The following is a 15,022-nucleotide window of genomic DNA, read 5'->3' as shown; positions in this document are numbered from 1 at the left end:
CCCGGTCTGTGCACGCCGGTGCGCCCGCAGAGAGCTGGGTCCAGCAGGCGGGGAGAGGCAGCAGGCATGGGAAAGGAGGCACTGGGGTTTTTTTCCCTTCCTGGCATCTTAAACTAGGTAATTATATTTAAAAACTGTGGTGTTAATCCCAAAATGAAATAAGTGAAAGTAAGGACATAGCAGAACTAAGGTAGCATAATTTATTGACATGAGCTGCTAATACATGCAGTAGGTAACTACATATATTTAACTATATATTAAGTGCAAGCTGGATTTTTAGTATACATTTAATACAGTGCATGGTGTAAGGTCATACTGGTTTTGTATTTGTCTAGAGTTGCATACTAATCATTAGAAAACTCTCCCACAAGCATTTGCTGCTACCAAAGGCCAAGGAACTGAAATACCCCAATTAACTTTTGAACCAGTCTTGGCACAACGTGCCAGAAACTCAGAGAAGGAGGGAAGATAATTCACAGCAGACCAGGCACCATCCAGCTGAAGAATCCCCAATTACTGATAAAGCAGGTATGTCAGAAATAAGGAGGAAGGATTTCTTTTGCAGCCTTTTAAATCACATATACTTAACACCTTCCCAGATGTCTTTCTCATGCTTTATCATCTGAGGGGAGCAAGACAGTAACGGTAGTAAGAAACTCGTTTCATGTCTTTTTGGGTTTTTTTCCTTATATCTTAGATTGCTTTCTTTCTGTTAAGATGCTGAATTGTTTGTGCTGTATTAATAAAGTCCGTTTAAAATCCATGCTTTGCGTATGTTTTACAACCAGACTGATACACCCCTTCCTGAACATGTGCAGCACAGTACAATTTTACCTATGTGATCACATCTCCTGTTTATGTTTCCTACCCTCCGTGCACTTAGCTTTGCAACTTCAACGTCCTTTGGAGGTAGCAGCTTTTAAAAATGACGCAACTTAAAACTGAATGTGCAAGGCCACCGAGGTTACCAAATTTCTCAAAGACCCCAGCCTTCTGGGGAGTAGAGATAAAGTCCTTGGAGAAGGTGAGGAGTTCAGATGAAGTGTCTCCAAGCCCAGGATGGTAACACCTGGCAGATGCTGCCAGAGGTTCAGCCGGAGGGTTGGCCAGCAGGACGTGCCTCTGGGAGCGTGGCTGTCCTCGGCAGCGTCCTGCTGGGGTACGTGTTGCTGCCTGGTATGATGCTGCTGGAACCTGCTGCTTGCGAAAGCACAAGGAAATTAAAAGGCAGCTGTGCTAGTGCCCAGATTTCCAGAGCTTATGGCAAGTTCCTTGCCCCAGTGGTTCCTTGACCTTTTATTAAGACCTCTGTTTAAAAAAAAAAAAAAAAAAAAAAAAAGGCAACAAGATGAAAAATTTTGAACTATTGAACTGGGCTACAAATGTTGGTGGCTTGGCTTCATAGCGACATAAATAGCCCGGGTAAGTGAGAGCAACAAAGAGTACACTAATTTTGTTGGTTTGTGGTTTGTTTTTTTTTTCACTTGGTGATTTCCAGTACGACTTTGGACATGCAGAGTTAAAATCTTCTCTACAGGTGGTAAAAGCTGTATGCATTTCTTGATTGCTTTAATGCATTATCATTATAACATCCACCTTTAACCTTTACAGACGTACCAGTGTAAGTGCAGCTGTTGCAGTGCTGTCACTGGTACAGAGAGCTCACACATTTCAAACAGTCGTGTACAGCATTTATCACGAAGCAGGAAAGAGTGGCTTGTATGAAAATAACACCTTGATTTGAGGCTTTTAGTCCTGAATTCTGCACATCCTATGTTTCATTTTCTTCTTTTATAGACTCTTTTCACTTAACATTTAATATGCTTCCCATGTGAAATTTGCTCTTTAATTCTTGCTAATAAATAAGTATATAATTACCCTGACTCCTGTCAGAGATAATGCAGTTGAACAAACTTTCTGAAAAACAAAAATACATGTACATTACTCAGCATGAATGAGCATCCATAAACACCCTACTCCAAGGTCTGATTTACAGCGATACAAAAGTGAGAATGTACGCTGGGGGGTACCCCAGACAAGATGGCGGAAACAGTGAGCGGGAGAGAGGGGGAGAGAGGAAAGGGTATAACGGGTAGTTGAATGATGATAGTTGGGTGGACAAGGGGATGAAAATGAAAAGACCTTCCAGTGTAGAAACCAGAGCGAAGGCAACGTGTACGTGGTCACGCTGTGGTTTCAAGCAGGTAAACAATTCTGTCTCAGCCCCTTCGAGGTCACACAGAGCCCAGCCAGCTCAACAGAGTTGAAAAATATGGAAATATGTTCCTTCTTTATCTTCCCTCCTTGTCTGATTTTCTCCTGGGAGAGAGCTCCTTGGCTATTTCACAATTTATTTGTCCAGTTTGGCCCTTGTGGTCTGCAGTTTCAGGCCTCCTGTGACTGCTTGCATTTCCGTGCATGCACACAGACACACACAGCCAAACGTCTTAGCCTGAAGATGAAATTAAACAGCGCTTTTGGCTGCTTTGCCGATCTTGAAAGCACTCTGCTCCTTTGACCCGTGAAGGTGTATCTTTAACCTTAATGTTGCTGAAGTCATCACTCGTGGATACAACACTTGCAAAGTTCACATTGTAATAAAAGAGGAAGTCTCTATAAACACTGCATCCAAGATATGCTTTGTGTTTATGCTGAGAAGATTTAAAGACAAAAACCCTGAAGAGCTGACATGTAGGTTTAACAGTGCTAAGTCGAGGTAATTGTTACTCAATATTCCTGGTTAGTGAAATTCAGTTTCCAGTAGCTTAATGTTGCATTTGTGATGGAGAGCAGGTTGCCATCCACAGCCACATGGAAGTCTTAATGGCAAACACTGTTTGACATTTCTCTATTAAGACAGGATGCAGTGGTCCTATTTTTTCCCAATCTGACTTAATTTAAAAAAAAAAGAAAAACATCTCAAAATGGCCATCAGCAGCATGATGTCTCCTTGTTTGTTTTCACACAGAGGTGGGTGGGGTTTTTTTTTGTCCCAGTCCTTCTTGGATAGATGATAGCGTAGCACCTAGCACCCCACTACATGCGGGATGCTACCCACCTCCTCTCCCCTCATGTGAAGTATCGACACTGTGTAGAGTCAATGTAGCAGTAAGAAGTGCATCGCAATTTTCCGTAAGACCTAGAGTAAAAGAGAATATCTCAGTTTCAAAGTATGGTATAGTTCACATTATAAGGTTTCTGGATGTAACTCTCTGTAGGAGTGAAGGACATCAGAAAATGCTGTGTGCAGCAACATACGGGAACCAAAATGGGAGTGTAATTTCCATCAGTGCTCCACTGTGCAAAATAAAAGTGCAGGAAAAACTATGAGTGGAGACTTAATTCCCAGTAATGTCAATTAAAAAAAAAAAACCCAACCCAAAAAAATCCCCATTGGCAGTGGGACTTCAGTGTTATGTGGGGGGGGGGGGTGCAGGAGGCCTTGGTGCTCATCCGTGGAAACTGTGTAACGAAGTATCTAAGGCTCTGAGATAAGTGTTTTTCCAGTTACTTCCAATAGCTCCAGCAGGTGTGACTGTGCCTGTCCTTTAACTTACTTATCATGTACTTAAAATCATGAGTGACACATGCCCACCTTTGAAATAAAGTAAATGGAAGGGTCCTTGCAAAATAAAGAAAACCAGTGATTTTCTACTTTCTACTGACTTCAACTGAGCTGCAGTGACTGTACCTACTAACGACCTGATCAGAGATGTTAATAAAATAAGCATTTTGATGAGGTTTTATTGCTAGCATATGTCTAAGTGGATAACCCATCCATCAGATAATCCACAAACTGTGGATTAAGCAGCCATTAAGCAGGTCCTTAAAACTATGTCCTTGGATAACCTACATTCTCAGAAAACCAACATAAAATCTGAAGTGAGGGTGTATGAAATATGAGGAGGCATTTGCAGGCTGGGAAGAGTAGAAAATGGGAAAATCAGTTGCAGCAGAGCTCTTGGAGGAAAGGGTGCTTTGGGATGAAACTCCTTTGGGAGTGCCATGCTTACATAGTTATCTCATTTTACTCAAGATTCACAGCTTTTTCTTTAGTTTAGCAGGTAATTTGCAGACTGCATACACAAAAATAAAGGATGTCACTTGCTCTTCACAACTTGATTATACATGGAAAGTGAAATTAATAAAAAATTCTCAAGCTTTGGTGGTCCTATTTTTGGCACCAAACTTCAGACTCTTAGAAGGGAATAGTTTTCACAGTAGAAAACAGCTCCACATTGTCTGAAGACGAGATCTTTGTAAAATGTTTCAGGTTGTCAGGTTTGCTGCTCTCGATTTTAGTAATCTCTTACACCAGGAGTGCTGCAACAATTGCACTGGAAGGATTAGCACAGTGCTTGACTTACAAAGACATCCTGTGGTTTCTTACTGCGGTCAATTAGCACATTATTCTTCCATGAATGATGAGGGCTCTGCACATAATTTCATTTGCAAATTAAATGTTTCCTGTTAGCCAGTAACAATACCTGACGGTTAAATCGAGGTACTGCTGTTGGAGGCAAAATGCTGACCAGAGGAAGCTGCTTAAACAAAGGCAGAGAAGGCAAGTCAACAATAAGCAGATGTTTTAAATGAAGGACACTGTTAAGCAGATGCATGGCTTTGCATCTGCTGTAGAGTGAATTTCCTGGTCTTTGGAAAGGCTGATAGATGACCGGTTGATTCAGAAACAAAGATACCCCTAGACTACCCATTAATGGTAAAGGCAACAGGAGGTGAGTTGGGGGTTGTGGTTTAGTTGTTGGTTTTTTTTTTCACTCGGTGTGATCATTTCCTTCTTATGGTCTTTCCTACTCTTGGTATCTTATGGGTGAACACTAATGCAATGATAATGTCACCAAATGAGGAAATCTTTGCAAGCAACGGGCAAACATGTCTATATGACCTTCATTCATTTTGTAGGGTAAGAGGCATGTGCTTATTACTGAGACATGAGATTTAGCCTTTAAAGTCAATGATATGCAGAAATAATCTGATAGACTCTTTCTCCCCCACTACCTGCCGTGATCCCAGTGGAACAAGGTTTAAGTGGGTAATACTTTTCTGGTTTAAAGCTGGCAAAGAGAAAAAAAGAAAAAAAAAAAAAAAACCAACAAAGAAAACCCTGAATCAAAGTGAAGACAGCTCATACATACCCAGGGAGATATGTTTTACATGTCAAATATCCAAAATCCTTCCCATCGCAGTCTTCAACTCCCTCATGTCTGTAGCCATCTCCACAGTAAGCACGGCGGCATCCTAGCAAAAATACAGAAAGAAATACCTTCAGGGCACTTCATATGTAAAAGAGGCAGGTGGGGTAAGTGGGACTGGATTTTTAAGGGTAAAGTATAAACCGAGGCATTTTGGGGAGGACATCCTGTAAGGACTGTCTTAGGAGAAGCAATATTCTTCACTGCAAAGAATACGCTTTTTTTAGCCTAGTTTCAATGACCAAGGGAAAGAATGGATAACTACTAAAAATAATTACTACAGAAACACTAATTACAGCCATCAAAACAAATTAAAGGAAGCATAAAATACAGTTACCATAAATTATATGGGGAGGTCACAATTTCAAAAAAACACTCTGAGGTTATTAAGTGGTTTGAAAATCCCAACCTAGACATTTACCAATTTTGCACAGTATCTGTGTGTGTCTACTGCAAGTAAGTTCCCACATATGAATAAAATTATGCAGACCTATTGCCTGTCTATCAAAAAAAAAAATAAATTATGTAATGATTGCCAAAAAGGTGTTTTTCCCACTGCTGACTCCTACTGACTTAAGTGTGAGTGGGCCTTGTGACATGGTGAACCTTTTCATGGTGAACTGGCATGTAGGCTGCAGTAATTTGTGGGTTGTTTGCTATTTTAGCAACTGGACTTTGCTTTTGATGTCTTCAACTTTCTGAGTATGACTTCAAAACTTGAACAAATTAATTTAGCTAAAATCCCTTTGACATCATCTCCAAGACCCTATTAAGCAATGGATTAAAAGGACACGCAAGAATAAGGCGTTTATAAGAGTTAAAGTAGTCTATTTACAAATAGAAATGATTAATTAATTGCACCAAGGATCTGTTTGTTAGAAATTGATGCATCTAAGAGCAATGAGCCTATTTTACAATTAAATTCACTTAACATTTGGTAAGCCTTTTTCTTTTGATTCAGTCACAAGAGCAGAATGATGACACTGTGCTCATTTCCAAGGAACTAAATGATAACTCTCTGGGTCAGATCAGTGCCAGAAGTCTATGTATTGCAAGGCCTCAATCGACCTGGAGCTTTGACTAGTGTATAGCACAAAGTAACACAATGTGCCTCCAGACACACAATGTACAATTTTGCAGGCACTAGATGTGCCTCCAGACATACAATGTACAATTTTGCAGACACTAGAACTAATGAGCACTATTTTCCTGCATGCTTGTTCCCCACTGTTGATTGCAAATTCTAATTGAATCATTTTCTCATGCTTGGAGCCTGGAGAGCTCATGCTCTCTCACTGGATTACTCTGTGGCCAGGCATGCTTTGAGGGGCATTTATAGGTCCCCCTGTACCTACTGCAACTGAATTGCCTTTGAAATCTCCTTCCTGTTGTCACTGAGAAGTTGGCTGGCGTTCCTAAGTTAGAAGGGGAAGGGTGGTGATGGACAGGTGGATAGACAAACGCACATAGAGCATTGCTGTATACACCTCATTTTCAAAGTCAGGCTAAAAAAAGGAGAGCTATATAAATGAAAAAGGAAAAATTGCATCTTTCAGTGTTGGCTGATACTTGTTCTGAAATGTGAAGAAGCATCCCTTTGCTAGAACCAACAGAATACCAAACCTGCTGTGTGTCAGCTGTAGATGTGTAGAGTGCTGCGGTCTGAGGAAGGAATCAAGCGGTAAGAGTGATTGAAAGCTAGAAGTGAAGGTTGCCACAGTTGTTTGCATGCTTATAGGCTCTTTGCTATCCACAACCAGCAAAATGAAAGGAAGCTTGACTAGATAGGAATCAAATGTTGTATAAACCTAATAGCGAAGGTAGCGAGCTGACACCCTCCCTATGCAAGTGAATAACAAAATTCAAAGTGGTTTTACTGGACCCAGGATCTAGCTTGCTATTAGAAACAGCCAGCTTCTGTGTCTATCTATCCGAAGGGGTTTTGTGGTGCGCTGCGAGGGTATGCTACATCTTCTGGCCAGAAAGTCAGCAGCCTCCAGGGAAGGTGTGTATGTAAACCAGCTGCTGGATTTGGCCCCTGAAATGCAGTGGTTTGGCTCTGATTGCAGACGCCTCTGCTCAGTGAGGTACATGGTCCTCAATACGGATGCATGAGAAGTGCTTGGCATCACCTCTGTGTTGTGCTGGTGTGTGGCATCCACATGCAGGAAGAACCTCAGTTTTCGCACTTACGGCCACTGCGCTTCCCTCTCCCCGTGCCTGCACTCAATCCAGAAACCACGCAAGCTTCCCTGAGTAAAACACTTGTGTGATTTACACACTAGTGCACCCTGTGGAAACAACTAATGCACCTTTCCTGGTAGAAAGAGGCTGCTTTTGATGCGCTGGAACTTACTTATGCAGTCATCAGTCACAACCGCGTTGCCATCGTCACACTCTTCCCCATCCTGTACGATCCCATCTCCACAGGTACCGTCATCCTTGAAGCGGTAATCCACAGAATAGAAAGGGGTGAGCTGGCCAAACAAACACACAGCGGTTACTGAACTGGACCACGAGCAGCCTGTCTAGCAAACCGAGGTGAAGGGCTGCGGGAGGCAGATCCCACAACTGGATTTTCATATTTTGTGGTTCACAGGGTTTATACAGAAGCTGATTCAAAGTCCAGTGGACACAAGAAGGATCCTGCTGCTGATTTCAGCAAGACTTAGCTTAGCTCCTTGAAGCAATAAGGAAATACATGGTTTGGGTTTGCAGGGTTTGTCTTTTTCCACAACTTTGTACCCTGGTGAGTTTTTTCCTTATTTTGTATTAAATAAAAAATGCTTTTTACTCTCATAATTCCCTGAACTCAGTCCCAGTTTGTTCACCAGTGGAGCCTGGTTCATAGGGAGGCTAGCAAAACCTCCAACACTGATGAGTTAACACCTCAGTAATTAAGACTCCTGTGTACAAAAATCACAGAATTATGTACAGTTGTGGCAGTGCTCAAAAACGAGCTTTTTCTCCATTTGCTTCATTGATTCTGTATGACACCTTAAGTACAGAAGCATGTTCTCTAATTAAAAATGAAACATACACTCACAAGTTTTCTGAGACCATAGTCATATTTTCACCTGGACTGGGAGCCATCCAAAGGTATCCTTGAAATACAAAGATCTCTGATCTCTTCTAAAAGCTAGGGCATTTTCAGTGTTTAACTGGTCCAATTCTTCTTGATTATTCACCACAAAAATCTGGGGCACAGAAAAAGAGGTGATTGGTAACCCTCTCAAGAAGCATTTAGGATCGTCACAGAATCTAGTTTTGCTGACTGACATACGTACCTGCAAATAGGTAAATAATTACACAGAAAAATGGTTTGGTTGTTTTCAGAAACAGAATGGTATGAGAACTTACACCCATGGACTGCCAGACCATAAGAGGCTCCTTTCGTGACTGGTAAGAAGAGACACAAGTTGCCAAAGGAGAAAGGTCTTTCCTGAGCACCTAGCTAGGGCTCCAATGGCGCCTATTTCAAAATGCACATCCACAGGTAATGGTCATGCAAGTACTCATGCACAATCACTGCTGAGAAAAACTGTCAGATGCTCCAGTGGTTAGATGCTGGAACAATTCCAAAATCCATATGGGCATAAGTGCTTTTGGTGGGTTTGTCTATAATTTTTTAGGCATGCTTGTGACTACAAAATACATAATGCATTTCTCAATGCAGCCTTCACTTATCTTTTACTACTTTGTACCTTGCTTAGATTTAATTGTCATTGAAATGCATGTTTGTTTATATGCATACATTTTAGTCTAAAGCCAAGTCTTCAATTAAACAGAAAATAACTAGTTAAAAATGGAAAAATTGGGATGAGCTGCTCTCTTACCAATTTTTTTAATGTCTCAGTCACTGAAATTGGCTGTAAGGGGCATTAGGAAATAATCTCTTCCTTCAGCAGCTTAATCAAATTAATTTTAGCAAGATTTGAACCATTTTTAAATTAAGAAAAAGCAAATGGAGTTCTTCTGAGCAAAATTGATTTAGGGCTGAGCCTGATTCCCACCAGCATAAACAGAATTGGCTCTTTTTAAAACAAATTACCCTGAAATTTTTACATAGCAGAATATTCCCATAGCCCTCTACAAAGGCCAATTTCATTAAAGAAGCATTGAATAAAAATGCCTTCAGCTTGAATGAAAGAAAGCAAAGAAATAGAAAGCCAGTAAAGAACTGATTCTGTAATTGTGTTCAGGAGCTCAAGTCCAAGCCCCAGAGCTCTAATTTCTCTTGAAATCAATAGCAGATCTGTGCTCTCTGAAACTCTCTGTTACGGATACTGGCCTTTGAAATTGCAAAAGATTTAAGAATCAGAATGAACCTTAGCCAGTGACAGAAAACCAGTGCTTTGTTTCCTAGCCTTTCCCCAACTCTGGCAGTGCTGGCACCGGAGGAGTTGACGGGGGAGTGGGTGATTGCACGGGGGACGTGCTGCGGTCGGGTGCTGCTTTGGCAAACCATGCGACACTGGGACTGGGGGCACAGAGCACCCTCTCTGGGTCTTTTCCATGTGCAGCGATGGGAACCATGACAATAATTTTCAAGTGGTACAAGGCAGGCTTCAAAGCTGCTACATGGGCATCTGAGGAGAATAAATAATAACAATGTTTAAGCTCCTGCTCTTGGCATTCGAGGGAGTAAAACAAATGGGGGAGGCAAACAGGGAATGCTGCTCTGCAAGTGCTCCACTTTCAGAGCTGAGGCTTGCTTCTTTGCCACCCTGCATTTCTGAGAATGAAACGGCACTTGAAGTACATGATAGTTTTTTTGCAATAGCATGCAGCGTGATGTGATGTGCCTTTAGTTCATGCAGTTGCTTCACTCACGATTACATTTTAAAAATAATGAGGCTTTTTTTGTAACGCAACACAGGGATGAGCAAGGAGCTGACAAGACTTGCAGCAGACTCATGCAAAAGATTGAGTTCAACGGCCCAGTTTAATAGACAGTGCTGTATGTCCCTTTCACACTCCGTAATAGCTTTCTGACAACGTGACAGATGGGAAAGTTAACAAAGCTAATTGCTGCTTATTGTCATTCAGAGATGACCAGACACTGTGCAATATCCACTTGCATGAGTGGAGTGGCTGGGATGTGCTGGTACACAGCAGCAAGCTAGCATTTTCATTGCTGATTAAGTGCTACAATGCACAGAATAATAAGGCAGGGCCTGGCAGAGGGAAAAGTACAGAAATGGTATTTACAAAGCCCAAAGAAATCAGAGATGAAAAATTGCTTGGTCACTTCCCATCAATGACTTCTCCTTTAAAGTACTTTGTCCAATTTGCTCATAAAAATGCTTTCAGGAAGGCTAGAGTTTGAAATTAGCTATATAAAGTGTATGTCTACAGACAGGAGCTCAGAAGTCTGACTCCCATGATTTGTGGAGACTCCTTTTTTGTTCAAGTTAGAGGGTCTGTGCTTTGGGAGAAAGTTCTGTCACATATGCAAAATGCTTGACCCCAGTATTCAATTCTGAAATGACTGTTTTTGCAGAAGAAGATATAAAAAATAAGCAAGAAAGAGATGCTTACTTCACTGACCAATCTGAAATATATTTCAATTTACTGAAAGAAAAATAACAGATTATATATGTACAGTAGGAGATGGAAGAGGGCATCCTCAGGCTTGAAAAAAGGTTTCTAAACATGTGCTACATTACTGATGGTTTGAAATAGCTGCATTTCAGCACCCTGAAATGCACCCCTGGGTGGGGTTAAACCACGACACAATCACACAACCCTCAGACTAGTTATGAGACCAAACTCTTTTGCACCGACTGGATCTCACTAGAACTCACACATTGCCCACATACAGACATCTTCCCTGTTAAATCCAAAATATTAGTGAGTACACCACCTCTTACAATAAAAGTACTTAGGAACCACTCATATCCTCTCCCAGAAAATCTGCTTACCGCGGGGACTTTTGGATAACTGTGTCCAAACACAGATTCCTCATATGGTGGGTTATTCACATGTTGTGGGGATCTGCAGAGACATCTCCCTGGAGGCCCTGGAAGTCCTCTTTCCCCTTTTGGTCCTATTGCAAATTGCCCTAGAAAAGCAAAATACCAGGTTGCATTGTTATGAAGTTAATACACAAAACACAAATGCAGCCTGAGGGGAAAGAATACAGGTCAGGTGGATATATGTATTTACCTAAGTTTTCAGATATGCACATGTCCTACCAAATCCACTGGGAACTGAGGGAAGGCATTACCGGAACCACCAATTCCAGCACTTCAGGAGAAAGACCCGAGTTTGTACCATGGTCATATTATTTCAGATCACTTTTTAAATTTTTCTACCAACTTTACAGAGAAAGAGAGAGATGATTTGCTTAGAATAAATGTCAGCCTGTTTGAAGCGATAGAAGTTCTGGACACGATGAACACACAGACCACTCCACAGCACCTATGCACCAAGTTTACTAGAGTCAGTCTCTATACATCCACAATGCACTGGACTTGTGTGTTTGTGCAACTACTTGAGCAATGCTGTTTCAGAGGTTTCTGTACAGGAAACCCAACTAGAAATACAGGAGTGCTACAAATAAAAATTAAAAAAACCCAAACAACTGCTTTTTGACTTTCAGACTTTGGCAAGGATGTGCTACTTTGCAGAATTAGACTATGAGCCAACATGTTCATACTGCAAACAGTGACATCATTATAGAAAGGTCTTTTAGGATCAGAATTTATATTCTAGAGGAAACAGATTAACAAGCCTGACACATAGACTTTCTGTGGATGAATAAAGCCTTTAAAATGTCATCTCAAGATCCTGGCTGCCTTCCCATCGGCATGGTGAAAATTCTGCCCTCTGAAAACGTCCAGCTAATTTACTTGAGGCAAAGATGTTTCATAATGGAACACACGAGATATGTGAAGATTTTGAAGCAGCCCCCAGCTTCAGAGATGATGTACCATTTCCACACCACCACAAAAGAAACTTCCTGCCCACTGATGTAAGCAAGGGAAGAAAAAGGGAAAGCAAAATGGAAGAGGACATTGAACAGGTCAGCTGCAACACAAGCAGCTGTTGTTCATTTGAAGCAACAGTAGTTTCCACTTGGTTTTGCTTTTTTTTTTTCAGATACTTTAGTACATATCTGGGTTGAGAAAACCCTACCTGAGGGTTCACTGTCACTGAATGCTGTGGGTCGTGTATTGTCCTCCATGTCTCTGCTTGGTCTCACAAGCTGCCCAGAGTTCATGTGCATGCATAGCTTTGAAGCTGTACAATTCTAAGGTACGAGATTTTTCTCATGATTTCTACAACATGCAAAATTGCAGCAAGCATAGATCTCCAGCGCTTAATTAAAGAGTCTTTCTCCACTGCCCTTTTGTCCCTCTGACTCCTATGCCTTCCCTTCTCTTCCTTTCTATCCTTAATGCCATTGTGACTTGAGTCTCCTCTCTTTCTTTTACAGAGCTGCACAGGGTGACTATGTCCCGGCTGATTAAAAATTGCAATCTCTCACTGTAAGCCAGGATATCTTGGAGAAGCAGCAGACCTTTGATGATGGAGCTCAACTAGTGCCTCCAAGGCTGCCAGATGGCTTTTCATCATCCCCATCTACCAAACTCCCACAGGAACCACATAGGCCTTGGTTTTGGTTTTATTTGAAACATCAGAAGCCATAATTTAGACTTTAAAGTAAGGTATAGAGTCCTTGTAATGGACAAGGATGGCATGACCTGCCTTCAGGAGAAATCGTCTCCTTGCTGTCACTGGAGAAGCAAATGAAGCCCTGCAGTACTTTTTGTAAAGGGGCCTATGTAGGTGTATGCGATGAATGAGGAGGGGCTCGGGAGCAGGGACACCGTTTAGGAGATCACCTGATCTCCTGCTTACCTGATCCTGAAGGTCCAGGGGGGCCTGGCTGGCCAGAAGGACCAGGCCTTCCAGGTGGACCCATGATACCCGCAGGTCCAACGTCTCCCTTTAGTCCCTAGCAGAGAGGAGACATCCATTTATTTGCTAAACTATTAATAGCACACAACTTCTTCCAGCCAGCACCGGCTTCCCTTTCAAGAAAGCCAAGACATTTGCCAATAAAAGCATGCAGCATGAGCTTCATAGTCACCACCTCAGGGAAGAGGTTCTGTCCTCTTCCATGTGGAGACAGAAAAGCATGTCCAGGCAGGACTTCTGCTCCTAAACGTGAACAGTCCCAGAGACCTGTTCTGTGTGGAGTCAAGATTCACCCTACTCTGACCTCAATCATTTGAAAACCTTTCTTTAAAGATGCCTTTTTACCCCTGGTAGCTCTCTAGGAGTCAGTGCAGCTCAGAAAGAAAGGGCTGGTGGAGCTGAAATAGCTGACCCTGGAAATCCTTTGTTACTGTAATAATACACACTGGGGAAAAAAAGAGAAAATTCACCAAGGAGTTTGGCAAGGGCTGCCACAGTGACATTTCCCAGTCTTAGGGTGCAGTCTTTCAGAAGCACACCAATGACTTTGAGGCCCACCCTGTTTCCAGAAGTACTTTAGGTGCCTGGACTCCTGTATGTCCTTGACTCTCACCGTGGGTATAGCTATGTTAACAAATCATCGCAAGGTAAGCAAGGGCTTGGCTTTGCGAAGTGCAAGCTAGTGTGTGGCAACATCATGCTGACAAATGGTGTCCCCCTGGTACCTTATCACTCAGTCAAAATGCTGTAAAATTACCTATGGGAGATCAGCTTACACACAGTTACCATATAATACCTAATATGCTGTAAAATCAGCCCTAATTTGCCTCATGGGAGCTTGTTTGTGCAGCCATACCCTTAGGCATTTGGAAGTTTCACCTTAGAACTGTTCAGCACCTTCCTATTTTTGCTCCTGAATTTAATACTGTGACACTTATTAAAAATAACTATATTTATCTTCCTGCTCATATACTCTCCAAGGCTTGGATTTCTCAGCTTTATATTTCAGAAGTGTATTGCATAGCTTGAAGTTTAAATATCTGATCCGATTTTTATGCAGCAGCATACATTATTTAGCATAACAAAAATGATGTCTACTATTTAAGCTTTCTTTTAATGACAAAGGAGATTAATTCCTTGAAGATGGTGTAATTCCAGGTTAATGTGCATTCAGGGGCACATGATGAGTGGTTGCATGTCTAATTTCAGAGTAATGGAGCATATATAGTAATATATGCTAAAATAATTTGTTGTTAGATAATATTGTTGTATCTCATGGATACGTTTGAAAGTCACTTGCACCATTTCAACAGAAGAAGGTTGGTTTTGCCATGCTCCATAACAAACTAATTGAATATTTGCTTTGTTTAATCCTATTAGGTAAGCTCTGTGCCATCAAAATATTCCAGGATTTATGCGAGTGTCAGTGATGCTGATCCCTAATTACTTCTTACATTACGCAACACAGAAGTAGCAGACCAGGATTTTGTAGCCCCAAAGAAGTCTGTAGGAAATCTCTTTCCCCCACACAACAGCAGTCTGGCAGAGGCAAGCCAGCACCAGTTGGACATGTACTGCCTGAAAACTAGCTGTTTTCCGTGTCTCCTGCTTTGGCGGAATGATTGCTTAATGCTCTTTTGTTTAACACAGATAGATTAAATAATAATGGCAGAGATTTATAGTCAATATTTTTGCCTTGTTTCTTTTCACATGCACCCATAGCATTCAGAGAAGATTTTTCCATGGACAATATTTATATTCCTCTCCTTTCTTTCAAGGTAACATTATCTAAAGCCCTAAGTCATTCCTTCTTATCAAGACTGAAACCCTAAACTTGCTCCTTAGGGTTAATTCCCAAGTTACAAAGCTTTGGGTGTTATATC

The 15,022-nt window shown here is 41.5% G+C and overlaps 1 protein-coding gene across 3 annotated transcripts in view; it reads right to left on the bottom strand.

Moving 5' to 3' along the window:
* Window positions 1-666: 666 nt before the first annotated feature.
* COLQ (collagen like tail subunit of asymmetric acetylcholinesterase) overlaps window positions 667-15,022 on the bottom strand; it is a 44,745-nt gene continuing 30,389 nt past the window's right edge. For all 3 annotated transcript variants that reach the window (XM_049799245.1, XM_049799243.1, XM_049799244.1), the window contains exons 12-17: window positions 13,080-13,176; window positions 11,138-11,277; window positions 8,291-8,410; window positions 7,570-7,690; window positions 5,157-5,259; window positions 667-3,139 (exon numbers count right to left, since the gene is read on the bottom strand). In XM_049799245.1, coding sequence (XP_049655202.1) covers window positions 3,070-3,139; window positions 5,157-5,259; window positions 7,570-7,690; window positions 8,291-8,410; window positions 11,138-11,277; window positions 13,080-13,176 — 651 coding nt within the window. In that variant the 3' untranslated portion in view covers window positions 667-3,069. The remainder of the gene's footprint in view (window positions 3,140-5,156; window positions 5,260-7,569; window positions 7,691-8,290; window positions 8,411-11,137; window positions 11,278-13,079; window positions 13,177-15,022) is intronic.

The sequence above is a fragment of the Accipiter gentilis genome, chromosome 4, assembly GCF_929443795.1.
Source record: "Accipiter gentilis chromosome 4, bAccGen1.1, whole genome shotgun sequence".
Classification (NCBI taxonomy): domain Eukaryota; kingdom Metazoa; phylum Chordata; class Aves; order Accipitriformes; family Accipitridae; genus Astur; species Astur gentilis.
Note: the sequence above shows the minus strand (reverse complement) of the source record. Positions and strands in the feature narration are given on the sequence as shown.